Raw genomic sequence first — 12,270 nt, forward strand, 5'->3', positions numbered from 1 at the left:
TGCTTGCACCACTTCTTATACCAGCAATGAAGGCTGGACGCACAGGGATTTTCATTTTGCCATAAATGGCAAACAGCTCTCCTTGTTCAGTGGTTCCACTGACTCTTTGAAGGCGGTTGATAATTGCTTTGTCTTTAAATATATCTCCATTCCGCCAAATTTGAGCTAAGGTGTCACGGCGCATCTTTTCAAAATTCTCACCCAGTTGCCGTTTAGAAACCAGTCTCTTGAGTCCCTCTTCTTTCCCCAGGTAGAGGTGGGCGATCATGCTCCTATTTCGAAACGAAAAAACCAGGAGCTTTGAGTTCCGAATTGCTTTCACGTATGTTACAATGTCTGTGTTTTCTTGCCCAGGACTTGGCCAGAGTAACAGCAGAGCCAGGTAGTATGGATCTGGGAAGGAATACCAACGTCCTACTTCTTGGAGAGTATTCAAAAGTAGATCAGACAGGTATCTGTGACTCTTTACCTGTTTAGATTTTGGTTTCAAAAGGTAAAGAACTATGTTTGACAAAATGTAGTTGATCGTTTCCTTTGTCTTTTGATGTTGGTTGATGAATTGTTGTTGGCGCAAGAATGCATAGCATTCTGTGATGCTCTCAATCTCTTCGGCAGGATTGTCCAAATGTTGAAGAATTCCTGCAAATATATCTGCACCTTTCTCTTCAAGAAAGTATCTTCGTTGTACGATATCAATTTCCAAATTGAATTTAGGATTGCCATGTCGTTCTTGTTGTATTTCCTCTGATGTAGTGCAAAAAAGAGCTAAATACTTTTTAAAAAGTTGTTTGATATTCCGACTGTTCTTTGAATCAAATTCGGAATTCTTTGCTTTCATATTCGTGAAGTAGTAGACCAGAAGTTCAAAAATGTCTTTTACTTTAGTTTTCAAACTCTGGAGAAACTGTTCGTGTTCTTTGATGATCTCCACATATCTGTTGTTAATTTCATTTTCCTCTTTATACACACTGGTGATTGGCATTATTTTTTTCAGAAAACTCTGCAGGTACTTCTTTTTCGTTGGATCCCTTTCCTCAAAGAACGGCAACTTGCTCAATATCTCAAAAACCAGGAAGACAATATCCAGCACACCCAAATAGCCAAAAACATTGTATGAATTTCTGGGATAGTCTTCTGACTCATCATCAGCGGCTTCTGTCTCCGGTTCATCCTCTTCATTTGCCAGCTCTTGGGCCCTTCTAAATGCTGAGATAGCATTATCTGCCATTTTGATGTTTGTGTTTAAGTCTTCTGGATTGCGCGATGTCTCCTGCTTTTCCCTGGGGTTGTTAGATTTTAAATTGCTTTTGTGAATCTGCCCAATTGTGTCAAATGTGAATGGGTTTTGTTTGATGTTCTTGGCCTTTTCAGCCCATTGCAGAGCCTCGGGGAAGTCCTTCTCCTTGATGTACAAATATCTAGCCAGTGCCTGAGGAATATATGCACTTGTAACAAACCTGGAAGAAGCTTTCACAAAGATTTCTTGGACAGTTTTTCTCCCTTGATCTTTGTGGATTTTTCCAATGAGAGGAGAAAATGTTTCTCTCTCATCTCCATCTTTCTTTCGCTCCCTTGCAATCAACATTTTTTTAATTGAGCTCATGAATCTGTCTTTGACAGATCTAACACGGAAGAACAGATCACAATGAAGAATCTCCATAGTGATATCACTTACTCTCATAGAGCAGCTTCTCTCCAACTCTTCCAGACACGCAGATGCTATGGAGTGATGCAGGATTCGGATTCCTTTGTATCCTCCCAAGTCTTCAACTTTGTCAATGAAGAGAAAGTTGGAATATGGTTCCATTCGGCCCATTATGCTGTCATTCTTCCAATGTATCATTTTCATCCCCAAAAAATCTTGACAGAGAGAGAGAGATATTTCAGATTCTTCCACATAGGTGTTAAGTAACACTAGGAAGGCAAACAGTCTGGCTTCCCTTGAGCTAGAATCAAAATTCTCCAGCATGTTACGAGCAAGATCCTCAATGTATTTTCTGTCAAAATTGCTCTTCATGATCATGAAGCTGTAAAAGTTTTCAGGTTTTGCATGAGTTTCTTGAAGATCTCTGAGTTTCTTTTCAAACTCCTTCTGTTCTTCTGGTGTCAATGAAGCAGTTATGTACTGACTTTGTCCTGTGTTGTGCTGTTTGTATTGCTCCTTTGGGCTGTGGGAACGAACACAGTTTAGGATGATGACTTTACAGTTTGATGCTTCCCCCACATTCATGTTTAAGCCATATTCTACCTCTTTTTGTATGCAGTTCACAAGCTCGTGAGGATTCTCGGTTTCTTTTGAATCATCGACCAACAGCAAAACTGGAAACATTTTTTCACTTTCAAGTTTCATGAGCGTACCGACTTGAGTCGCAACTTCTTTCTTTGACAGTGCGTTGTCTTTCAGCACAGTACACCTGAGCTCTTGACGGAGATCCCACATCACATGCATTGCTAAAGTGGTACCTCCACAGCCTGGATGGTGAAACAGATTGAGTAGAGCACACATTTTTGTATCCTTCAACTGAGACCTAATCATCTTTTTCACATTTTCGTACTTGTCCCGTTTAACAAATGGCTTCTCTTTGTCTTTGTCACAAAAGTAGAAGTTCCACCATTTGACTTTGCCTCCTTTGTAGAATTCCTCCTCAACTCTGATTCTGTGGTCAAGGAACTCTGAACTGTTTTCATCAATTGTGTTTTCACACTGATTCAGGCACAAAATATCCAGAGCTGTCAATAAATCTTCATCCCTCTGCTTTAGAACAACACAGCTAGAACCAGAAGAGGGAAGCAATCTTTCAGATGACTGGTTGAATGGTCCCAGTGCCATTATAGTGCCATTGACCTCACTGAGGTCAGCTCATATATCGATCGAGAATCAATGTCAGAGTCACACTTTTCTTGTACAAGATCCCGCCATTTCTCATACATGCCCTGAGATTCACAAATAGTGATGGTGCTTTCCTCTTTTGTTTGTTTGATGAAAGATTTGTATATGTCAAACATTGGGTCTTTCTCGGTGTCCACAGGTGACAGTAAGAGGAAAATTACGAGACTTCCTCCACGTGGAAGAACATCAGGGTTGCAAATGAATGAAATCAATTGCTCTACATCTTTGCAAGATTTCCTCAGCCAGTTCTTATAGTCTAACTCCTTGTTTAAGTCACCGTCAAGGTCATGTCTGCCATTGCAGAAGACCCAGCTTGTCTGCTTGTAGAGGTTAAGGGTCTTTATCACGGATTCAGTCGGTCCTTGATACTGTGATGGTGTATGCAGATTGGCCACCCTTGACTCTCTGTAGGAATGACACAGTCCACCTGGAGCAACAGAGTTGGGGTCAAAGTCCAACACACAAAATGGTTTCAGCTTACCCAAAAACTGCAGATACTGCACTTGTTCTGGACTGCTCTTGTTGACAACAACAATGAAATGGTCATCTTTGTCCAGTGAGTTCCCACCACAAGTTAACAAATTCTGAAGTTTGTCACCCTGGTTAGCCTCTTTGTTCAAAACGTCTTTTGGAAGACTCTGCTGTTCCAGTGGACCTGAATGAAGAGTAAAATAAATAATTATTTTAGTGAAACACACTAACAAAACAACATCTTGATCTAAGGCTGGAAATGTTATCGTCACCAAATCCAATGAAAAACCACTGAATTGTTTTCTGACTGTTCTACCCTTTCTGATGCTCAGTGTCAACCCTATGGTTAAGAAGTACATCTTTATAATCCCTTCACAGATATATGTTGTGTCTTTTTTTTAAAGCCACATTAATTTCCTAAAACTCTGGTTAATCTTTTTTATAAGCAGGATACAAAAATAATATTTTTTTTAAATTATGCCACAGATTGAATACATATTGCCATTGGTTGTCTTACACATGTTCTTTTCCATCTGACGAGCGAGTTCTTGCTGGTTGATTTCTTTTAGAACTGCTTTTGTGACCTGTAAAGCCTCCTTGCATCCATAGTTGTTCGTCATTAATGTAGCGGTGTCCATGGTGTCGCTGTGCTGCAATTTACCTTGAGGAATAGGGTTATGCTTGGATTGAGTGTATACTTTTAAGCAGAACTTAAACATTTTGAAGTCATCTTTTAAAAGGTCGTCCAGAATTTTCTGGATCTCCACAGTGCTCTTTGGTGGGACTGTGGTCTGCAGGAAGAAAAGGAAGTAGATAGTTAATGTAAACATTATGAAGTAATCACTGTCCATACTTGCTTGATATAAATGCTGGAGACAAGAATGAATATACTCCAAAACAGATTTTACCATTATAGCTCCTTTTCTCCTGGCCCCCAAGTCTTGCGGCTGATGGATTCCCTCTTTCTCTGAAACCTTTTGGAATGGCAGCTGAACCTTTTCAGATTCCTTTACTAATATTTTGTCAGTTTTTGATTCAATTTCATTACATGAATCTGGTTGTTTGATTGCTATGTCCTGAGACAGAACGAGTTCAGGTTGAGTGGGTTTTGGAGATTCTCTTGGGTCTGTGCTGTTGTGAAGGACTGGTTGCAGTGTTGGCTCTGGTTTCATGTTCAGCTGACGAAGTTTTGCCAGAATCTTCACAGCAGGACCATTTTTCAAAGCCAGATCCAAAAGATCCTGCTTTTTGAAGCAAACAAGGCAATCTCCAGACACATCTTCCTCTTGGAGTCGTTCTGCATATTTGCTATACACCCCAAGATGCTGCTGTAACCACTGGTTCACTTGTTCTTTTGTCCAGTTTTTCACATATGCTGGGAACTGTGATTCATATTCCGATCCTTCTTTCAAACTTTCTAGATAAGATGTGATTTTTACAGCTGGACCATGATGTATTCCCAAGTCCAATATGTCTTTTTTTTCAAAGCAAACTAACATGTCTCCAGACACTTCCTCTTCAAAGAAAAAGTTGGCATAAGTATCATGAACTTTGACCACTGTCATCAGCCACAGGCGGACGTCTTCCTTGGTCCATTTTTCCACAGAGGTCGGCAGCTCCATTGTTGAGCGTCTCAGTTCGGATCAACCTAAAGTGAGTTGAATAAAATATAAAAATAATGAAATAATAGTCAGAAATGTTGTGGAAAGATGATGAAAACTGAAATGTGATATAAATTGACTACAAAATATTAACCTTTAAATCTCAATTAATAAATGTCTACTAGAAACTACTCTTGGGACTCCGAGGTTACTAAGTTGTTGGACCCTCAATTTACCACATGCCTGGATAAACTCATAGCAGTGATAATCTATTCTCATTTATGTATTGTGTATTGTTCCATACATTCTGTGTCAGGATAGCATAGAGGACAAAGTCAAGTTAAGAAATGAAAGCAGAAGATGTCGAGACTAAAAAACAAGAAGTTGTGGTTAAGCCGACATGTCAGAACATATTCACAACTCCCAACACCCACGCATGTTTTTCTTATACATTAGATGGAAGACTCATCTGCATTGAAGGTGATGGGTCTTAGGACACTAGGGCAGAGGTTAACTCATCCTTTGACAGAAAGGGCCAATTAGAAATCGATGACACTGGCGCCTATTTCGAGGAGCTATAACCTGAATGTTACAGTGTGTGTGTGTATGCTTCAATGTTGAGCTGGACGAATCATCCTACTCTTGCAATTGGAGTTTGTGTGCTTTACTGATGACCAGACGAATAAATCTACCAGAACGATATAAATTGTTTGGCTTAATTATTCCTCCTACGGGCTTTCGATTTGAATGACCCCAACAGCAGCGACAACAACTTGCATACGTTTAAATAAATGTTCTTACCTTTTTCCTGTAGACATACAACATATGTATCTTTAAGTTACTGACTCATTCAATGTTTCTTTATTATTATCATTATTATTATTAATGTGCCACTAATGTACCTTTATACATTAATTGGCAAAGCTTAAAGTTCACCAAATCTCAAACAGTTAAACATCTATTCCACTTATCCAGGGCCCAAGAGAGGAGAGCAGAGGCACAGTGCAGTCCAATAAAGGATATTACGAAATATCACAGAGTGCTCATCCATTGGTATGGGGGGAGAAACCTACATGTGACAGCCAAGAACCTGTTACAACTAGTAAATCGAGAGCTATGTCTTCCGGCTTAGGTTGTAGTGGATTTTATGTACACTTGCACATGTAAATAAGGAAGTCTTATTTCTTAAGTAAAGCATATAGAAAGATCATTTACATAGGGAATATTCGGGAGAATATTCTGAATAATGTATTATAAAAGCATAGAAAAGTGTGGTCAATGTATTATATTTGTAACTGTAATGTTGATTATGTCTTATTGTTATCATAACTATAGGATGCTGATGGTATGAATGAAATGTTTTTATGATGGGAGGTACGTTTCCCTCGGTTGATAGATGGCTGGTTCCATAAAGCTCTTATTTTGAAAAGTCTTAAACTGGAAGTCTCAGGAAGGAAGCAGCTGCTATCTCAGGAGGGGGCAGTCTTTGAAATGCTGGGAGCGAGAAGAGAGCATGCCAGCGGGGCGATGCATGACAACTAGAGATGCAACGATCAGGTTTTTGGTGCCGATCACCTATCACTGTAATCAGTATCTGCCGATCACCGATAATACCGATCACCGAAATCAGTACCTGCCGATCCGATAACACCGATCACGGTGTCGATTGAAGCATTATGTTTATTGTGTAGCATTATTGCCTAGGACAGGGGTTCCCAAACTTTTAAGGCCACGCACCCCCTTCTACATCCCGACCGGGTTCACGCACCCCCAATCCCCCCACACTTTTTTTTTTTTTTTTTTTTGCCGCGAGAAGAGTTGTGTGTGCGCGGATGTGTCAGCGCGTAACACGGCAGAGCGATGCGCGTTATGGGAGCGGCGGTGCTGGGCTTAGCCCAGAGGAGTGAAGCAGCGAAATTTGTAGACATAGAAACACTCTCAGACAGAAGCTTGCTGTTATGTGCGCCTGCTGCCAGTCTGACTCCGCTGCTTTGGGTGAATGACGTCACGTGCGACCTGGAGGTGTTAACCACTTGTGTGCCAAATCTTTTTTCTTTTTTTTAATTAACATTCACAATTAAAAACATCCAGAACTTTAGCCACGGATGTTTTAGCCTAGGGACGCCACTGAGTCTCACGCTCAATGCGTGACACTTGAGAGCCCTGAGAATGTTTAATATTAATTATTACACTATTAGACCGCCATTACATTTTTCCTCTCGCGCACCCCCTAGAGAGAGCTCGCGCACCCCCAGGGGTGCGCGCACCACACTTTGGGAATCCCTGGCCTAGGACTATGAGGAAATACATATATAAAGCAACTCAAACATGAAAGAAATTACAGATTTCTTTAAACATTTAGGACTTTTACTTTGAAAAATGTCCTAATTGATACATTAAAATTGTTTGATTGCTATTGTAGGGGATTTCAGATATGTATGGAACACATCTGCATTATTCATTTCCTGGAACTCTTGGGGAAATCTATATTCAGGACTTTTTTTAACATACAAAAGTCTGACTTATTTTTATAAACTCTTCCTTGGTCCAGTAAAAATGTTCTAATGTAAGCATAATTTAAGCTAAATCTTAGAAACGATCTATAAAGATACAAAATCAGTTCATTGTTTACTTTTATATGCTCGTGAATGATTTGTCGACATCTTATTTTGATAAACGGATGTTGTTTCACGTGGTTCTTTCCGCTAACTTTGCAAAACCGGATGTTGTCACTTAAATCCTTCCGCTAACTTTATCAAAACCCTCGCGCTCCCGATCGAATGTGTTTACCGTGAACATCAGTCTATAGGGGCTCAGACATGTGAGAGTCGGCTGAGTTGACCCAGAGATTCAACTCGGGGGACGGGGACGCCGCTCGGTGCGTGAGGATCCCCTCATGGACCTCTCACTCTGCGGCCCTCGCCGGGCGCATCGTCTCCGTTGCGGTGCGCGGCGATTGAAACGTCTCTGATAGTTCTCGCAGATGTTACGTCATCTGATCGTTTTGAGAACGCCGATCAAAACCGATAATGGGAATATCGGCCGATATGGATCGGCGCCGGTCAGATCGGCGCATCCCTAATGACAACACAACATTAACTGGGAGCTTTAAGCTCAGTGGATGGAGACTGAATATTAACCTTGGTTGTGAGGCGTGAGATTTGGTCCTTTACGGGTTCGACAGACAGCAAACTTTCTGGGAACTTTCAGGAGGACTATGGCCTCGCGATCCGTGAACACGTCAGAATGATGGCTATGAGCTGGGCCCTAAGGCAGGAATGTTAAAATAAACACTTAAAATGGCATCCCTGGCTTGAGACTTCTTCCGCAAACACCGTGCTCCGCTATACTTTATCTGAACACCAACCCTCTGAACACCAACCCTCCCTAATAAAACACCAGAGAAAGAAGAGAAATTAAAGAACACAAGTATAGGCGTCGCACAAAATAATAAAAAAACAAAACGTGTGCTGAAGGTCAAGTTCTGAAGGAGCCAATAGAACCACATCGTCTATTGTACTCATATTATATATACATTTTGTTAAATAATCATTTATTTTCTCCTTCGTAGTTTAGTTATGTAGTGAGACCAATTCATATTTAATTTAAAAGAACTAAAATCATTGGATGTTTGTATATGAAAATTCAAGCATCCATCTCAGATTTGATCAGCAGAATCTCAAGACCTTCACAATTGTAAATTGAGAATCTTTGGGGTTTTTGTGGAACAGCATTGCAATTACGAGGAGGGAAATTTGCATGAATTGATTTGACACAAGAAGCCGTTGTAACTAGACATGAAATTGTCAAATTTGCAAAACATTTTCATACCTACATAGCCATATTGAGTCAAAGCACAACTTACTGACAACAAGTAGCCTTAAGCAGTAGGAGTAGTAGGAGCAGTATTTCTTGACCTCAGGAAGGGGTTTGACACTGTTAACCACAATATCCTGATTAAGAAAATGTCACTGTGATAACTCCATGGCCGTCACTTGTGGGTTTCCCCCCAAAGCACAAGAGATGAGCAGAAAACGAGGTATTCGGGAACATGCTTTATTCACTCCAGCAGACCGCACCTCTGCTCACTCTGCCCTCCTTCCACTCTCTGCTGCACTTCTATGGGTGCAGCGTCTGCTGCTGACTGACTGCCAACCAGTCAGCAGTCGAGGCCAATTACAGACCCCACCCCCACCGCCTGATTTAGGAAGGGGCTCCATCCGGCCTAATCTACTCCCCCTCCCCCCATGAGAGCGGGGCCGGAGGAGGGGCTCTGGTGGACCGGGCTCAGTACGAGGGGGCTCGGGCTCAGGACGAAGGGGCTCCGGGGGACTGAGCTCAGGACAAGGGGGCTCTGGGGGCCCGCCGGGACGGGGAGCTGAAGCCCGCCGGGATGGGGAACGGGGAACTGGGACCGGCCGGGATGGAGACGGGGCAGGGCCAACTGGAGCCGCCGCCGGGACCCGGGGATCAGAGGCCGGCAGCGCCGACGGGGAACATGGGTCAGCCTTCGCGCCGACGAGTCACGGGGTACAGGGGTCGGCCTTCGGGCCGACGGATCCCGGGGAACATGGGTCGTCAGCAGCGCCGACGGGTCGTGGGGATCAGGGTTCTGGGGTCGTGGGGATCAGGGTTCTGGCGCAGCAGCGGCAGGTCACGGAGATCAGGGTTCTGAAGCGCCGACGGGTCACGGGGAGCAGGGGCCAGCCACAGCTGCTCGAGGGCGCACGTCTGCCTCGCAGCCAGGTCCTGGAGGCCCTCCAGGACCTGGCGGTTAGCCTCTGCCTGGTCCCGCCGCATCTCCTGGATCCAGCCCAGCATCTGTCCCAATCCACTCCATTGCTGGTCTGGCTCTTCTCCTTCCCTGCACTTTTTTCCTCCAGGGGGCCCCACGTTGGGCTCCAGTGTGACAACTCCATGGTCGTCACCCGTGGGTTTCGCCCCCAAAGCACCAAGGATTTGCCGACGATGGTTCGGTTCAGTAACATTCTTTTATTTTACTCCAGCACAGCAGACCGCACGACGGCGCCTCTGCTCACTCTTTTCTCCTTCCACTCTCTGCTGCACTTTTATGGGTGCAGCGTCGGCTGCTGACTGATTGCCAATCAGCCAGAGCAGCTGATTGGCAGCCAGAAGCCGAGGCCAATTACATACCTCACCCCCACAACTGCCACAGTAACATTTCAACCTCTCAGCTGAATTGCTAGCATTGATGAAGTCCTACCTGGAGGGGGTTAGAGTAGGTGGCTGTATCGCCTACGCTAGGATATGCTAGCTAATAGCTGCGAGCGCGGCAGTCTGATATCCGTTGTTTGTCAGTGCGGCCATGATAACGGCTTTTACAGGGAATATGGCCAAAGAAGTTTTTTATGTCCTCATTTTGCTTTTTTTGTTGCTGAAGTATTGGTTTTGGCACCAATTAGGCACCGGTATCGTTTTAAAAGTACCGGTTTAGCATCGATATCGGAAAAAAACACAAACGATACCCATCCCTACTGATTACACAGTGATTTCTGTCAATGCGAAAAACAGTACAGGCTGCACTTAAACTCACCGATACATATTTCAATGTCTGTAAATGGCTCTCAGATTCCTGTTTACACCTAAACGTAAAAAAGACAAAGACGGCATGTGACTCACCTGAGCCGGATGTCTATGTCTCTGGTTAGAGGCTCCAGATGAATATAAATACCTAGGTATCTACGTCGATTTAAACCTTACTTTTAAGAAGCAGATGTAAAACGTGGCAAACGTTGTCAGATTTCATTTATTTAATTTCAAGTACATACTATACAAGCTCTACTTTAATGCAATTATCATCCCATATTTGAATTATTGCCTAACCAGCTGGGCTCAAGCCAGTAGCACAACTCTAAAATCAATTCAAATCCTTCATAAGCAGGCTCTTAAAATACTTGATAAACAGCCCAGGAGTTATCACCACTGTGCAATTCTAACTAAACACAGCCTCCTGAGCTGGGAAAACATCACACAATTATCTCCGGCTCCTCCCCCACTTGGTAAATTTATCAAACAAAACAGGCAGAGTTGTAGACAAACTAGATCTGTTGAGGGAGGTGACTGTATCATCCCATTTAGGAAAAGTTCCTTGCCAGTCTGCATTCTCAATAAAGGCAGGACACCTCTGGAATGCCCTGCCTCTGCATATACGCACGAGCAGAACATATCACTCTTTTAAAAATGACCTGAAGAACTGGCTTATTTGCAATCCGATGTGCGAGCAAGAATCCTGACTCCCTCCTCAATGATTGTGTGTATGTTTATTGTTTTTTATGATGCTTTTTATGATATTTATAATGAGGCCTGTATTTGATCGTAACCTGTGTGTTTATTGCCTTTTAGGATGTTTTTGTAATAACCATTTTCTCCCTTAGTGAAGGCTTGTAATATCTGGCCACAGGGACTATGGTTGAAATTTAGCCTTAGCTAAGACTGACACATTTGCCCCTGGGTTGATTGATGTATACGGACCGTCCCTGTTCAAATAAAGAAAGAAATGGAAATTAAATGTGACAAAGATCATCTGATTTACATGACATGGTGTGATCTACACATATAGCAACATGTATAATGTGTGTGCATGTCCTCTATACCTCGTTGTGCACAAGGGCAAGAGCCTGTTCATTGCGGCTTTAAACTTTAAAAAAACAAATTAATTAGGTCTGAGTGACTGACGTAATCAAACACAGAATTGGGCACTTTTCCTACACGCTGGGTCTGATTCATGCCAAACTGTTCAATCAGAATTGAAGCTATATCACCTCTATCAAAAGCTTTTTGACATCTCATTGTGTCAAGGAGATATTGACCAATGAGGGGTGTGTCTTGTATTTTCAATGCTCATAACTTCACACTATTGGGACCAATCACTCAAAACTTGCTTATACATGTGCACATTGCATCCTGTAACGTGCATACAAAATATTCTGCGATTGAAACACTAGGGGGTGCTACAGTAATTCACCGTTTTACTTTTACACACTCCTCCCACAAAATGTTTGTTTCAGAATGTTTTAAAGATGAATAGTTATCAAAATGGTGAGTTTTCACCAAAAACCTTGGTGTGGAAGGGCCGAATACACACTCACTTTGTGATACGTTATGTTATAGAAAGTGGCTCTAACATTCAATCATGCCACTGGCAAGAGAAAATGACAGTTTATACTCTTGAGTATAATCCTATTCTAGTAGAAATACTTTTTACTAGGGCTGTGAAACGATTAACATTTTTAATCGGGTTAATCACAGGTTTTTGTGGATTAATCATGATTAATCACATATTACCGA

The 12,270-nt window shown here is 42.5% G+C and overlaps 1 protein-coding gene across 1 annotated transcript; it reads right to left on the reverse strand.

The window, feature by feature from the left end:
- Positions 1 to 2,748: 2,748 nt before the first annotated feature.
- LOC130194203 (sterile alpha motif domain-containing protein 9-like) lies at positions 2,749 to 5,004 on the reverse strand (the record flags this gene model as incomplete). Its single annotated transcript, XM_056415098.1, has 3 exons — positions 2,749 to 3,545; positions 3,879 to 4,152; positions 4,270 to 5,004. Coding segments are annotated over 3 exons (1,725 nt in total), but the record flags the coding sequence as incomplete, so codon positions are not given.
- Positions 5,005 to 12,270: the final 7,266 nt, after the last annotated feature.

Source organism: Pseudoliparis swirei, chromosome 5, assembly GCF_029220125.1.
Source record: "Pseudoliparis swirei isolate HS2019 ecotype Mariana Trench chromosome 5, NWPU_hadal_v1, whole genome shotgun sequence".
NCBI lineage: Eukaryota > Metazoa > Chordata > Actinopteri > Perciformes > Liparidae > Pseudoliparis > Pseudoliparis swirei.